General features: G+C 38.9%; 1 protein-coding gene across 1 annotated transcript in view; it reads left to right on the top strand.

The window, feature by feature from the left end:
* MCTP1 (multiple C2 and transmembrane domain containing 1) overlaps window positions 1-13,003 on the top strand; it is a 212,139-nt gene extending 199,136 nt beyond the window's left edge. The window contains 4 exon segments of the mRNA XM_050987037.1: window positions 3,457-3,566; window positions 6,243-6,352; window positions 9,748-9,845; window positions 10,995-13,003. Coding sequence (XP_050842994.1) covers window positions 3,457-3,566; window positions 6,243-6,352; window positions 9,748-9,845; window positions 10,995-11,066 — 390 coding nt within the window. The 3' untranslated portion in view covers window positions 11,067-13,003.
* Window positions 13,004-16,981: the final 3,978 nt, after the last annotated feature.

The raw sequence follows: 16,981 nt of genomic DNA, 5'->3' as shown, positions 1-16,981 counted from the left end.
CCTACTGCAAACAAATTAAACACACAAATGAAATAGTAATAAACCTTTGTATTAAACTTTGTTAGCTTTGTATTATAAATTTTATCTACTATTTAAATGCCAATTATGTCCAGAAAATTGGCAGTTGTTGTCATGCAAATGATGAAATTGATTCCAGTCAATTCCAGTCACGGCCCATCTTCAAGGCCCCAGAACTATCTTGCTGAGTCCCTTAGAAGCTTATGGGTTGGTTTTTTTTTTTTCTTTTACCCAGAGTTAGATAAGAAAAGACAAATACCAACAAGATATTCCTCAGGAGTCAAAACAACAAAAACTTTACTGGCAACTTCAGAAAATCAGGGAACTTTGGCAAAAGTTTAAAGCAACATTGAATCAACATAAAGCATTTCACAAAGCATTAATTTTGCAAGCCCCAAGTCCATTCAACTTGACAAACTCCAACCCATCTGATTTTAAGTTACTTAGACTTCAGGAAGACGTAATTGGAAGAAAAAGAAAAAAGAAAAAGACAGAAGAGATATAGAAAAGAACAAATCTGACTACTACTGGTGGTTCCAGTGGTCAAGTAGTTGCCTCATGCTCTAGTGTGAGTACCCTTTGGCTTTCCTGGGCCCTCCTGGGGCTGGGTTAGGGGCTCCAGGGGCAGGTCTGGAACATTGCATCCACTGTGGCACTGCAGAACTGGGGTACAGGCCCTAGTGGGGGGTGGATGGAGCAGTGCACCACCTCACCAGGGCAGGACAACTGGAATGTTTCGAGCCACCAATCTCCTCCAGTCTCTCACACCATCTTTCTCTGGGAAGGAAATGCCAGTAGTGCTTGAAAAATTAATTACTAAGAACCTTGGTTTACTCTAGGTAGCTCATGTGTTGTATATGATAACATGGCATCTTGCTGGAAGAAAATAGTGCAGTTTTTCCCTAGTCCAGCTTTTTTTTTTACACAAATATTTGGAGCAGGAAATAAAAACCAGTTAATAGTTGTGGGAAGTGTGGAAGTAGTTGGAATAGTTTAAGCAAAGATGAACCACAATTATTCTGCCTCCTCTTTCTGTGCTGTTTTGTCTAATCATGCCTCAGAGTTTGTCAACAAATTTCCTTTAAGCTCAGAAGGTGCAGTGGGTAGGAAATAGTGATCCTTTCTCTGTCTCGTTCTGTCTTTATGGTGTTTGTGGGAAGCAATTTAAAACTGATATATTTTTGGATTATCTGGCTTTGGCTAGGACTGGGTGAATTTTTGCAGTAGCCAGGAGAGGGAATGGCCAGAACCCAGAGGTTATTTTTTACCACCTCCGATCGTTGCTGGGGGCAGGAGAAAGGTATTCTCTTCCAGGGAGAGGGGTTCCTTTAGGATGAGTAAGTGTGGCGCTGGCTCCGAGCCTGAGGGAGCGGTCAGGGTGGTGTGGTTGCGGGTGGATGTGGTGTGGCTCAGGCTCTGCAGTGAGCATTTCACATGTAAATCACTCTCTCTCTTTGGTAAGCTTTTGGTTTTGATATTGTCGCTGTTGTTGTTAATTTCCTTATCTCATCGCTGTTCCCAGTAAATTGTTTGTATCTCCACCACTGTCTTTTGTGCCTCCAGTTCTCCTCTCCAGCTCTCCACCGGGGTGGGGAGGGAGAGGGATGAGCATGCAGCAGAGGGATTTGGAAAGTCTCAGTGGGAGCACTAAATTGAAGAGTGCCATTCTTAAATCATGACATGAATAAAGGTACAAATTTATTGTGTTAGACACTTATAAATTAAAACAGCCTCAGGACCTTTGAATGTAACCCCACTTGAATTCTGGATATGCCACAGGTTTTCTTAGAGTGACATAATTCTTTTTTCACATAAGTTAATTATAAACCAAAATGAATTTACATGGAGGGCAGAATCTCTTAAAACTGAAGAGGCAAGGGGTATACATATTTAGAAAGCAGAAAAATACCTGTATGGCTTATTGTTCATTTCTGCTGTACAAGAGAACATTATACTGGAAGTATGTGTTTTACATGAAGAAAGAGAGCAGATGCCTATTTCCTGATGACAAATGAAGCATGCTGGATATATGATGCACATCTTCAAGAACTGTATACCTGAGGAGAATAATGGCATCATTGAAAAGGCTTCAAGAATGCAGTAAAGATTAAGGAAATAAGTTACATAAATGACTCTGTGTTGCTGTGCAGCACTGGATGTAGTTGATATCAGTGGTTCTGATATGGTCATTTTCAGAAAACAAAAATATTTCTTTGTGATGTAATAATTATTAATCTTATGTGAAATATAAGGTCTTTCACATTCTCTAAGAAACTGGTGGTTTTGTTCTGTCTGAAGTGCTTGGTTTATAAATTACAATTAATCACTGAATGTAGTTTCAGTGATTAATTGTAATTTAATTTCAGTTTCTCACCTCTGTCTGTTTCTCTTGTGGTTGTTTTTTAGATAACCTCTGTTCTCTAACTAAATACTTTCAAACATCTTCACAGGTAATCTTGACAACACTATTGTCAGTGAACCAGTGATGTTGAAACGATTAAATGATAATTTATGTTCTCTCCCAATCTAATTTATTAAGATAGCAACAAAATGAGTGAACAAATATTCTGTCTGATAGTTATGCATCAGGGGAAGAAAAAAAAATTAAATGCAACATATATTTCTTGGATGCTGAATTTTGGAGTCAATGACAGAGACTGTTGTATCATGTGGTTTGTGATTACAAAAAGTTGAACTTCATTAATGAAATATTGTCCTCAGAGTGCAAAATTTTCTTTCCATTTCTTATTTTCAGAAAACAATAATCACATTCACACTTGGTAAGGTAATACAGCAACAACACATTGGAAATGTTGAACATAACCTTTTGTTTTATCTGTGGTCTGGAAGAATATGAAGAGAAACTATTTTTTTTCCCATGGTGATACTTCATTTTAATCCCATCTAACACATTATTGATAGTGGATTTGATGCTGCAAATATGTTTAGATTTATAGATAGATATTTGGGGGAAAAAGAATGGCTCTCTATAGGAGCTGAATTTTTCTGGTTTCTTGCTCAGTGCCTTCCACCAGAAATGTTTATTTTCCTCTGCTTACATCAGCTCAAGAACGAGCATTTCAACAAAACAGCCTTTATTTCACCTTATGACTGTTGTGACTTGAAAGAGCATACAACATACAAGGTTGGCACCTTCAGCATGTTTAAAACCTTGAGACCTGGCTTATTCAAATATGTGTTTAGAAACTAATGCAGTGACAGACAAAATTGTGTGGAGCTCAGCATATATACTAAACCATACGTGTTGCAATAAGCACTGTTTACAGGACAAGAAATAGTTTTCTTATTGCCAGGTTTTACCAATTCTTTTACATGAATCTGTAACACAGGACCTTTTGAAATTTAACTGATACCTACACAGTCCTTTTCATACAGTCAGAAATTCTTTTACTCAACTACTCCTGTTCTTTTATTTAGGACAGTGAAAAGAAAGGATTTATGAATAGACTTTATGCCATCCAGGAGGTGTGTGTCACTGTCCAGAATATCCTAGATGAAATTGCTTCCTTTGGTGAGAGGATCAAGAAGTAAGTGCTGACACAGGGGCTGGATTGCTCTCCAATATGCTTTATCATCTTTTTCATGCAGAGATTTAATATGTTAGATTTTTACTTACTTATTCCAGGGGAGTCCATTGTTCAAACCCACCTATATTTACTTTGCTTTACGGAGGCCCTCACTCAGTGGAAGTTCTCTTATATTAATTCTGGAGTTTAGAACTATATTAATTGGGACAAAAATCAAAAGAAAGGTTTTTAAGTAAAACAGAAAGAGCATATTGTTGTGAGGTTGTTATTTAAAAGCAATAATAAAAAATGCAATTTTGATAAAGGAAATAAGCAGAACTGAATAGGAGTTTCATATTTTAAGGATGTAAATATGTTCCCTTCCTTGAAGTTTTATATATTAGTCAGCAAAACTTTTCCTTTAGAGTATTTGTCATTTGTAACGCCTAATGCATAATATATAAAAATTGCCAACAAATCTGGACATTAAGAAAGGGAGGTTCTGAGATTTACTGCAGGAAATGTGTTGGTGTGTTTCTGGCATGGTCAATGGACTGCAGCACAAGGTTTATTACTTGAGGTCGGACAGGTTCCAGAAAGACACCTACTAGCTGTCAGCTGCAAAACATGGATAGAATTGACTAGGTATTCTGCACCTTGAAAGCCAAGAGCATCTCACCACTACCCAATTCACTTTTGGAAGTGAATTTTCGGAAACCTATGCCTTGCGTGGAGGTCAGTCTGCAGAAATCCTGAGGATCATCTCTAATGCTGTCCTGTTTAGTCTTGACGACAAGGACATTGCCATTTATTCATTTAAGAACAAAGTTCCTAATAGGAAGGACTGGGAAAGTGTTCCCACAGGGACAATTCCAGGCAGGCTGTTTTCACAGCAGGAGAGGCAGGTGCAAGCATATTGTATCACACAAATTTTCTAGTTAGAAAAATGAACCAGTCTCTGAAAAAAGTCCTTTATCAAAAGGCTATTCATGAAAGTTGTCTTGATGATTAAGTAGTTCTAATTGTGCATTTTGGAGGTTGGGTTTGTTCTGTTGTATACCAGATGAGAGCTACAGAATTTTGTAAACTGAATGAGACTATAAATCTTTGTAATTTGTTCCTAAAACTATAATGGGAAACCTGTACTGAATGCCATGTTAACACAGCCCATAAGGAGCTTTGCTAAGTGAGGAGCCAGTGCTCCCACACATCATGGTGTGTCTGTGATCCATTGCACAAAGCCGAGTCACAGGAACATGAGCAGACCCTCCACCTTCTGTTCATCCCAAATGCCTGAGAAAAGGGGAAAAGAGCAGGTGTCCCCTGAGGATAAAGGGAGGCATCCTACACCGAGTGACACTAACATAATGTTAGTGGAGACATATCAAAATTGCCAAGGAAAAAAGAAGACAAATAAACGCAGGAAGCCAGAGCTCATTATGAAAAATACAGCTTTCAATTCAGGTAATTGCAATTATTCATCTAGAGAAGCCAAAATTATGTAATCACGTTGATTGAGAATGTAGTAGTAGCAATACTTTTATGTGTCATGAAACTATTTAGATTTAAAGCCACATTATCCTTATGGATAAATGTCATGCAACACTTTTGAGATGGCAGTGCCTTCATGGAACAAATACGCTGAGCCAAGCTCCCCTCAACCAACGTTCCTATGGGATGTATTTATGAAATTATCATCTGGTCTTTCTCTCTTCACTGAACATGGGAGTTGGAGAGCCATAGCTTCCTTTTCAAGATCTATACTCTCCCTCACACCTCAATTTTGCAGAATGTGGTGACCAGCAGAGTTTTATCAGAATAGAGTCTGGGACCCTTAGTGAGGATGTCTTTAGGTGTGACTTTTTTTGGAAAGGTAATGTCCTGGAACACTGATGGGATCCCAGAAATTCTCTTCCTTTATTCATAGAAAAATAGCCTTTACTTATTTCAGGTTTTTTAAATTATCTTTTTTTTTTCCCCGACATGCAGAGTTTTTTTTTCTTCCCTCAACCACTGCTGTTGCATTATCCCTGTCTTCATGACTAACTTTTCTACCCCCTCCTTTTTTTTTCCCACTAGCTCTCTCCTTCTTATGCACATGGATGAGTTTCCACCTTTGCATAGCCGTGGACTTGCCTTTTCCTTTTCCCCCAAAGCTGGAAGGCACCTGGCTGAGGAGTGTACCCGTACCTAGACAGAGGGGAATGTCCCTGTTCAGCCTTTAATTCCTTGTGCTATCCTTACAGTGGAATAGGGAGCAGATAAAACAAGAAAGCCTTAGCAGTAGTCTTCCAGATATTGTATCCTACTCCACCATGGTGTTGACAAGGGAATGGAGAGTACTTGTAGTACTTGCCTGTGCGAGTACATTTGGAGAGTAGGGAGCTCTGTGTTTTTCCTGGGGCTGAAACTGGGGTTAGGCACTGAGATTTCCAAAAAGCAGGGCAGTGATTCACCTGGCAGATGTGCACTGCTGGGCTGGGAGAGGTGAAATTCAGCAGGCAAGTGGGCAAAGTTAGGACCTCCTTTCATTTCTACTGACGCTGGATCCAAGCCCAGGCTCTAGGTTTGTTCTTCCTGATGGAAACTGACACTTCTCCCACTGTCCTTTCCTCTTTTATTGGCTTTGTTGGCTGACCTCAGTTCTGACTTTTGTTAATTTTTCTTCAGTTCTGACTTTTGTTAATTTTTCTTTAGTACATTCAACTGGACTGTCCCATTCCTGAGCTGGCTGGCAATTGTTGCCCTCTCTGTGTTCACCGTCATCCTGTATTTCATTCCACTGAGATACATTGTCCTTGTCTGGGGTAAGTAAAGCCCTTTTAAACTGTCTGTATTGCTTTAAAAACCTGATTTTAATGGATGACTTATGCTGACACTACTTTTTGGTGTTTATGGTCATGAAGCTACCCTATAATGGAATTAGGCATGTTAGTTAACAGCAACAGTGTAAATATTTAGGCCCACCTTCAAAATGCATTTTTCTTGGCTGACATTTTAGACTTAATCATACTATAAACATGGAGCCATGAGAATTCTTCATATATCAAAGCGTAGCTTTGTCTAGATATTACTCTGATTTATTTCCATCACTTACACACAATCAGAGGCATTTCAATCTATATAGTGCATTTAGGACAATACACCTTTTTTACTGCAGTACTTTATCTTGTGAAAGTGTATGCAAACATAGCACCCAGAAACCTGTTTAAGGGGTCACCTTTAGTTAGACAGAAAGGAATACATAGTATTTGGCTGGTTGATAATGAACAGAAACTCTGGGCAGGTAGGGGAATGGAATTATGATTTAGCCAAGCTTTCACTAGTTGTGCTTATATCTATTCTTTATACTGATTTAAAAAAGCTACTGTTACCACATCTGTTGTAAATAATGCTCCAGGTTTTCATTTGTGTATCTTTTCATTCATCTTACACCACCAGCTTCTGTACCCTTACCCAGTAACACAGACTTATGAAGAGCAGTCTCAGTTACATCAGTGGCCAGATTTTCTTTCTGAAGAATAGCAGTCACCCTTTTGTGAAAAAGTTTTGCATTCAGGAGACAGCATAAAATCATTGAACTGACTCCAAAGAATTTATTTTTTGTTTATCAGTCAGTATTAGTAATTTTCTTAGAATGTTTTCTCAAATGATTATAGCCGAAACAATAAAGAAGATATGAACAAAAGTATTTCTGCAGAATGAACAAAAGCAAGCATATGGGCTTCCTTTCTTTTCCTGTCTTTGACTTTTACTTATTCCCCCATACCACGCATCACTTGAGTGTAACCCAAGCTCTTAGTTTGTTCCCAAAATTTCATTCCTTCTAGCACACACAGAGGAAGTTCAAAGTATTTGTCAGGTGTGACATCTTGCTTTTTTACATCAGGTTTGATACAATAATCTGAGATCATAATACCCCTCCAAGATCCACATAACTGTAGAGCCAGAACTGTTCTTTGAAAAGCTCATGACTCATACCCCTGGAAGTGTCATGCTCCCACAGAAATATCTCTGTTTCAGATAAGGCAGAGTCTCAACTCCCAAGCCTCCCAAACCATGGAGGGATAGCGTAAACATAAACTATTATAAATGCACCTTGCACACTCTGCATCTCTTCCCTCCCTACCTTCAAGTTACATAGGCTATGTAGATATAACTTCAAGCCCCTTGGTTCACTAGAGGTTTTGACTCCACATTTTTTTCCTGCATTTGAGTTCAGGTGATTTCTTACTTAGCAAGTGTATGTGGATCCCTTCTTTAGGAATGTTTTTCTCCTGCATCATGGCAGGAGACCAGACAGGTACTGCACAGGTGCAGGTCCCACAGTCCAGATCTCCTCAGAGTGAAATGAGTTCTCAGAGCCATGTCATGCTGAGAACAGCTTTGAGCAGCTGTCCCTTCAAAAATTGCAGTATTCCAAAGACCTACCTGTTTTTGCCCTCACTGCTGTTTTTAGCCTCTCCTGTGCGTATTTCTTCAACCTATTCATCCATCCTGCCTGTGGGAAGCCATCAATTTCTCTTTTTTGACTTACTTCCATAGGAATCTTTGAGCTGGTCTGTAGCAGCATCTGTCCCTTTTGTTCTTTGTAAGGCAGAGTTTTTAAATTAAAATTTCTTCATACTATGCATCATCTTTTGTATAGCTTTCTTTCTTCTGTGCATCCAGAGGGTCTGTCCCTTTCAGCCTGTCCTCGCAAGAAATTCTCCATCCTTTCCTGGCTGTGTTTCTCTCAGTGGAGACTGCTGGTCCTTGAAGATGTGGTGTGTTAGGTGGGGTGGAGCAGAAACCACATCTCCATCCCAATCCCACTTGATGAAGTGCTGAGTCCTGGTAACAGCTACATCTGTTTATGTGGAAAAAACTGTAATTATTTTAGTCTGAAAATTTTCAAACTGTTGGAAAAGACCGATCCCCTTGTTGTATTCTGCTTCTCCTGTAGCTTCTCTTCTCATCTGTGCAGCACTTTTCCTTTCTTGAGGTTTCACGTGCTGTCTGTTATTTTTCTTTATCCGCTGTGATAAAGTGAGATCATACCACCAGAATTCACCCATGGGCGGTCCAGTGGCCATGCGCAATGAACAGTGGCATTCAACCTTAAAATTTGCAGTCACTTGTTGATGGAAAACATCTTCTTAAACAAAAGTGACCTTTGAAGGTCAGATGTTCCTTCTGAACACTCACTATCCAACACCATATAAAGGGAGGGCAGCGTCTCCTGTCTGCGCTGCAGAACTGAGGAATCGTGCAGTGGGACGCTGTGGGTGTTGTTGACACTGGATCTTGCCTGCCGTATCCAAAGGCTTGATGTCCTTGCTAAAACTTTCTGAAAAGTCTGGGCACCAAAGACTTTGTGGAAGAAAAACTGGGTTGTTTTATATTTGATAGAGCCTGGATATTACACAGAAAGGCATTTTTTGAATAGTGTCCTGGCTTTCTCCTGCTCACAGTCAATGCAGTTTGCACTGTTCCTGTCCATGTTTTAGACATGTGTTCCCAGAGCACGTAGACCAGATTCTCAAAGTGTATGAATCTGACTCAGTATGTAATCAAGAAAATATGTCTAATTTAAAAGCCTGCTTCCTGATTATTTTGTGGATGATTTTTCTTGGTGCTTCTGAATAATAATTCTCAATAGGCATTATAAGACCATGATGTCCAAGGGAGGCATATCCTCTCTCCTGTGCACTGCCATCAGCTTGTCTCTATCTGTCATTCTCACACAGAGGTTTGTGCAAACTCCTCTAAAGCTTTCATATGATGCAGACTTCGTGCTCCCCATCTGTTTCAATTGTCATTAGCATGAAAAATATTTACCTTGAATCTTCTGAATCTTTTATGAATTTTGTGTCCTCCAATTAAGCCCAATTCTGCTCATCCTCTCTGTTACAGAAATTAAGTACTTTTTATGCCTCTGCTTTTCCCAACTTCTTCATAATAATCACAGTTTCTGTTACTTTCCAAAAAAATATATTGAAGGAATTTGAAAATGTCCCTAGAACTTTTGCAGTTTGAAACAGGGAACCACAGAAGTAGAGTCAAACCTTTGGAGCCTGAGTTCACAATTCATGCATTCATTCAGTGCTACTGTCAGGATTCAGAATGGATCCTAAAATCTGGTTTAGAAATTTGCCAAAATTATGTATCTTTTGATATTTTGTATCTTGTGATAGTAACATTTGAACTTTCACTTTTGCAGGCATCAATAAATTTACAAAGAAGATTCGAAATCCATATGCAATTGATAACAACGAGCTACTTGACTTTCTGTCCAGAGTCCCTTCCGATGTGCAAGTGGTGTGTATAATATATTTTATTTTATTTTATTTTATTTTATTTTATTTTATTTTATTTTATTTTATTTTATTTTATTTTATTTTATTTTATTTTATTTTATTTTATTTTATTTTATTTTATTTTATTTTATTTATTATTTTTAAAGCAGTTATTTTGATTTACTATTATGTTCCTTGGCAGAAAGCAATTGCAAACTGAAGCTGAGCATAGTCCATTAAACAGAAGGAGGCTGCTAGATCATTATCCAATGAGAAAGAAGTTCCTGCATTGGTTGTGCCTCTTAGGATCCTTGAAAAAAATCAGTAGAAGGACAAGGATTTGTGAGGTGGTAGCTAGAGCTTGTATTAAACAGCATCCAGCATGATGTGAATCTGACTGGGTTAAGGCACTGTATAGGAAACACTGGAGCTGTGGCTCTCAGAAGGCAGAGAAGGAACAGGAAGGTCAAATAATGGAAGAAGCAGACAGCATTGCTCAGCACTCTGAGAACATTTTGGCCTTTCCCTTCCAGGGGATAAAAGCTTTTGCTGTGGCCACAGTTCCACTGGGCTCATAAATTTCTTTCAGAAAAAAAAAAAAAAGCTGGTTGTGAGTTACAAGATTTTATGATGCTGTACACAATCCCCAGAGAACATGATGGAGGATTTAAGATAGCATCAAGCACATAAATCACATCTGGTGTCACAAAGATTACAGACTTCCCATATCTCTAGTTTAGTTCAGAACTGGTGTTAAGTAGGAAATACAGGTCCAAACACACTCTCTGTATCTAATACCCTCTGTGGTAGGCATCTAGAAATAACCAAGCTTTTAAGAAACATGAAGAATGGTATCCAATATGGTCAAGATGGTAGTGTTTATTGTCTGCTAGAGCTCATGGAGAAGATGAAAAAAACCCTAGTCTTTTCCAAGTTTACATCAGCATGCAGTGTTATATCCTGGTAGGATTTTCCTAGTGTTGGTTTTCCTTCTTATTCTAGATCTGTCATTCTGGTGTTGGTGAATCTCATCTGCAAATCCTGTGTCATTTTTAGGGGGAAAGTCTTCTTTTTTTAACCTTTTATCCCCTGACAGAAAAAAAGGATCTCTCTCTTTTTTCCTAGCAAGTGCCACCTGACAACTTTCTTTCTGAACTTTGTGTTTAAACAGATGCAATACCATGAACTGAAACAAGATCCTACTCACAGCCCAAGCAAGAGGAAGAAAAACAATCCTGCCTAGCCAACTTCATGTTTTGAGGAGACCAGCATCTGCCAAGGGGAGATAAAAGAGCAAGCCTAAGAAGCGTTTCCTTTCTCCAAGATTTTTGTTTATCTTGCCTTTTTATCTACTGGGGAGATTTTGTAACAGTATTAAAAGGTGGAAAATGGTTTCTCGTGGAAAATCTGTTTCTCATTGCAAAGACATTTGTTTCAAGTAGGGTTTTTGTCTTTTAAAGCCTTGTTAGAAACAATGTAACACATTAAATGAGCCAATCTAAAATGGAGAATATATATTGCTACTGGGCAGTCAAAGATACATGAGATAGTCAAATCCTGCTAACTAAACCTACACAACGTCTAAATCTGACTCAGAAATTTCTCATATTTTATTTGTGAGCATTAATATTTTTATCCAGTAAGTCATCATTACAATTTTCTATGTTTTATATATTGCAAGAGAAACACAATGTAGTGGAGCCTACTGCGCTTATGTTTTGGCAGATTTTTTTAAATTTCAGACCCTGATGTTAACTCCTGGTGCAACATTTTTCTATGTGGTAGGGCTGCTTATAAGACAGTGCGAAACACCAAGTGCAAATCTCTTTCTGGAGCTCCCAAAAGCAGTTCCTGCTGTCTTTATCATTCCATTGTAAGACCTAAAAATCTCTGTTTCAAAATACTGCCAGGTTTGTAACTGATTGCCTGTCATATTTTTCTACATGTACCAGTAGTCTTCATTTGTACTACAAAGCTTAGCTCTAATGGGTAAAACTAACTCCATACTGCTTTGGGTGTCATGCTATGAACACTTTTTGTGCACATAACTATTTTAATATGGATATCTTGCAGGAAAGGTTTTTCATTCAAATCACAAGATCATATTAATATGCTTTGTGGTATAACGTTGCCTGTTACCAGTGTGAAATACCGTGTAGAGAAAAAAAATGCAGTTGTGGTAAAACTGATATACCAGGGTTTTTTCCTTAGTTAATAATGTCAGTTCTTCTGATACAATCTTTCCCTACTGCATGGAAACTGCATTATCTTATAAATAACATGGAACATAGATGAGAAACATTTACATTTCAAATGTCTTAGTGGCCACTGCATAACGAGTACTTGGGGATATATTCTGGTAGCTGCATGCAGACTTCCACACTCAGCTCCCCACATAGTGAGCAGAGACTCATTCCTGAGGGACTACCTGTACACAGCTCCTCATTATTAGTTCCCAGTGACATTAAAGGGGATTTTTTTGCCCAGGGGAGAATGACAGGACTGCATCCTCAAGGGGGGCTGTGGTCCTCTCTGGATTACCTCTCACTGGTTGCAATTGCAGATAAAGTTATATTGCACTACTCTAAAAATACTTTTTGAAAAGTCTATTTAGAAATACTTTGCAAGCACATGTGAATATGTATTTGTCCAAAGAAATACGTGTTGGTTGCACTGCTCATGAAGGATCATCCTGGATTTCTTTGTTTTGCAGATGAGATGATAGCCAAGTTCTTATGTGACAGTTACTTTGATCCTCCTGTTTGTATATTTAAAAGAATGCCAATCAAATGAATGGTCTGTAGAAAGCCATGGACCTAAACAAGCTTTCGTTACATCATGACTTTGAAAGAGTTTAACTTTGCAGCTTGTGTAACCTTTTGGCTGTATCCTACCTGAAAAGCAACTTACTATTGGTAAAATCAGAAACGCTGGTCAGCCTATTTTGTTTTAAAAAAACAAATTTATGACTCAACAAGGTGTGAATGTTTGTTGCCTGTTGTCAGTTTTGCACATTTCTTTAATACACTGCAAGCCTTGTACCTTCTTAACGTTGCCCACCAGCCTGCGTGTGATTTCTTCTTGTCATTTTTTTTGTACACAGTTTCAAATGTCTACATTGGTGGTGATATCTGAGCTGGTTATGCATGTTTCCAGAATTAAACACACTTCTAAGCATCACTCTGTTAGATATTCTGAAGCCTCTGTCTTTGAAATCCTGAGTGTTCTTGTTTTTCCATGGGTGCTGTGATGGGCAAGGGAATTCTTTGTGCAGGATTTTAGTATTTTAAGTTCCATTACATGCAGGAATGGGGGTGGGGGGAGGAGAGACAACAAACTTCTGTTTGTTGAAAAATGATGAACTTCTTTTAAATGCCTCACTCAAAATTGATCTCACTGAAAATATAACACACAGAGGCAAGGCTAAGAATGCTTATTGATTAAATAGGATTCTCCTGCCACAACAAGACAATTTAAAATCACAATTTAAGTTTGTGAGTGAGCCCATTTTCACAATTTGCAGTTTGTCTATATTGCTTTGTGTAGGTGGCCTCCTTGTAAAGAACCAATCCTGTCTTATGCCATGAATATTCCAACATATCTTCCTTTTCCAAACTGATTCTGAAGTCCATTTCTAACCTGTTGGATTTGGCAGGCTTTATCCCGAAAGCAACTTGTCTGTTCATAAACATTCAAAAAAGAATAAGGCATCTCACAATCATAAAATTGACTCTGTTCTCAGTAAATAAAATTTAACTTTATGTGAGTTCATAGAAAATTATTAGTTTAGTTGGATGTCAGAGCACTCAGAATTCACTAAAGCTGGTTAATCTGAGAGGCTGTTGTTACATTCCTGCTGATAACTCACAGTACAGACCTTGCTTACACTGTTTTTACAGTTGTTCCTCTTTGCAGGTGCACCTAAGTATTTTTCATCATAGCAATGAGCTTTAACTGGAAGAGCTGCTGTATTATAACTTAGTATTTTAAATCCAAGTGCAATTACCCTCAGGTTTGTTTTTTTTTTTCTATTGCAATTAAACCAACACTGGAATAACAAGAAAGTAATTAAGCAGTCAGCATACAGTCTATCAGCTAATTTGGTCCCTTAGAGCATAGGCTTCACCAACAAGAGGAAGAGCTGCCAGCAAATGCACTGCGTGATGCTAAGGTATTTAATGTGAAGATAATCCAGGAGCATGAAGCGAAGGAGGTAAAGGAAAACTTATTTCTTTCATCATTGTTAGATTACACGTGCTGCAAAACATAATGAAAAGCTTTGCAGCTCTCTGCTCAGCAGGCAGGGTTCCCAACCAGTGGTTTAACTGACTTGTGGTTTACACAGAGATTGAGTGCTTTGTGGCAGACACTCTTCAGTTGATGCTGACCCACTTGCATCTGCACCTCAACTCCCAGAGTCTGCTCTAAGCTTCTACCACCTCCCCGCTGAACGGCAACAGCAAAAGGTATTGGCTTTTTGTTGAGCTGGGGACTCCACAAAAGCCATCTCTTTTCAAGTTTTTGCCACATTATAGGACTGATCTTGCTGATTTGCAGAGTGGTACACTGACCATTTCTCTGACTTGCAAAAAATTCTGAGAATTTTTTTCAGAATCAGACTGCTGGGCATTCATTAAAGGAGTTTTTTTGCTGCCTCTTGAAGAAATATGGTGAAAAAAATGAAAAAACATTTTCCTTCCCTATAGGATTTCTAGCCCTGGGACATGTAACAAGCTCAACAAGCAAATGTCCTTGTACCAGGAGAGTCTGTGGTTTACAGTCATGAGATAATGACTTGATCAAAAGAAATGAGCCTGCAGAGTAAAGCAAGACCTTTCCTACACTCCGTTTGTATTCTTCAGGCTGATTGTTCAGGCTGAGTGTTCCTGAACACATCTGTTGGGAAAAGGGAAGCAGAAATGGGGAAGGATTGCTTAAATAAAATATTTACTGAAAAACTGGGTAACTACCAAATATGTCTTGAATTCTTGCGGGATATTTTTTTAATAAGGACTGGGATTTGAGTAAAAGACAAGTCTTTCTGCACTATGTTTCTTGAAGTATCTTTCTTACTTAGAAGAAAGTTCAGTCACTGCAAGTTGCTGAGGCAGAGTGCAGTGTTGAGAAGACAGGATTGGAAAAGAGTTGGGGAGGAATTATAATGGATTATAATGCTGGAAGCAGCCTGTTCCTGTTTTCTCTTCACAATGCAGATAGACACTTTCCCCTGACATGCTTATGACAGCTCAAAACCACAGTTACATTCACACTCAGTTCCAAGAGCCACCCCATTCCACATCTCTTCCCAACTTGAGACATTGCTGATGGCATGCCATGGAGGTGGCCCCACACCTCTCAGTGAAAAGAGTCCCTCTCTCCTTTTGTCCACTTCTGCCTGCACTCTCTGCACTACCAAACTCTTCATTTCCTGGTCACCACTGACACTAACAAATAAACCTTAATGAGAAACTGTTTGCCATGTCATCCTTTCCTGCTTCTTCTCCCTATTTGTTCTTTTGATAGGCTGCTTTTCCTCATCCACATTCTTTGACTAATTCACCTTTTTATAGGTACAACTCCTTGACAATAAGGTCACAAAGCTTCAGCTGCTGGTTTCATGCCAGCACTTCAGGTTTCCCTCACATATCCCCTACCTGAAGCTCTATGTTTGGCTTCTCACTGCTGCAAAAAGCAGTCATACATACCTGTCTTTCATCAGCTCTGCTTCTCTTGGACCTGCGGTGACTCCCATCCAAACCAATCTCCTCTTGCAGTCAGACTTTGTTGATGCCTCACTCCCTAATAGTGACATGTTTTGAAGTTGTTCTCTATGATAGTGCAGAAAAAGAATAGTTGAGGAAATTAAAATCTAAATTTAAAGGAAAAGAAATTTCTGGAAGTTGCATACCTGTTCCTGCAATATGCATGCATCTTGCTGTTGGTTATTGGCTTCTAAAATGTCTGAGCTTGCAGTTTTGCTGTGCTCCAGTAAATGGATTTGGATGTCTGTGTGATTTGCATCCAGTCATAGTAGGCATTTGATCTGGGGGGGAAACAATATAAATGCATGCCAAAGCAGAAAACCTGTAGTTTGTAAGTTTGTGTCTAAAATTAGCAATTGTAGCAAGCATGGGTTGCTTGTGGTTGAAGAGGATTGTTTTAATGTATTCTCCACCACAGAAAATAGGCTTTCACTATGCAATTTACTGTTCTTTGTAAAATCCTCTGATTCATAATTAAATACAGCAGTATGATTTTTGCAGTTTGGGTTCCTTCTCTACAGGGCAATGTGTAGGCTGCACTTTGAGTAGACATTTTCATAACAAAGAGTGGCATTTGAAAAAGAAATTAATTTTTTAATTAGCTGACACTTTCCATCACTTGGTGTCAAAGTTGTCAAGTGCCAGGAAGCTTAAAGCCTGGGTTCATGTTCACCTTTTTCAAGTTGTGATAAAGCAAAGTTCTGATAAAGTGAAGGGAGAGTCAAAAGAGAGTCACAGGTGCACAGTTCCTGCGTGATGCAGGGAGTTTGCACCTGCCAGCCAGTAGTAGGGAATGGCCTCATGTATTATTGAGGATACAGAGCTGAACATTGAAGTGTGCCGTTCCAGAGCTGCCAGCACCGTGCCTGGCTGACAGTAATTGAGACTCTCTTGGCTGAAACAAAGGAGGCTGGAGATGAAGTTCCTGTGAAGAACTTTATAGAGCATCTGCCCAGCTGCTTTGTCTCAAACAAGTGTATTAGTTCATCATTTTTGTGAGCACTAATTTAAATGATGGGCGTACAATATGAAAATGCATAATGGTGCAAGAGAAGGAGGGAGTTTCTTGGGCCTTCTCCATATCACCTTGAATGTTAAACACTTCTTCTAGTATGAATACACAGGTGAGGATTCTTGACATACATCCCTGCAGCTGAGAAGTCCTGAGCTTTTAGAAACCCCAATTCCCACTCTGAAACTTCAGTTTCTCTGCAGAGAGTGGGCTGATACTGGACAGTAGCCATTCCCATTACATCACACATTCATGCAATAAGGCAAGGCCAAATATCTCAGTGACAAGAAATGTGTAAACTCTGATGTTATTTACAAATAATATGTTTTAAAACGAATTCCTTAGTCCAGATGTTCAGTGAGTAAATGCAGCTGCCAGTTTTCT

This window comes from Serinus canaria, chromosome Z, assembly GCF_022539315.1.
Source record: "Serinus canaria isolate serCan28SL12 chromosome Z, serCan2020, whole genome shotgun sequence".
NCBI classification, from domain to species: domain Eukaryota; kingdom Metazoa; phylum Chordata; class Aves; order Passeriformes; family Fringillidae; genus Serinus; species Serinus canaria.
This window is presented reverse-complemented; position numbering and strand designations above follow the sequence as displayed.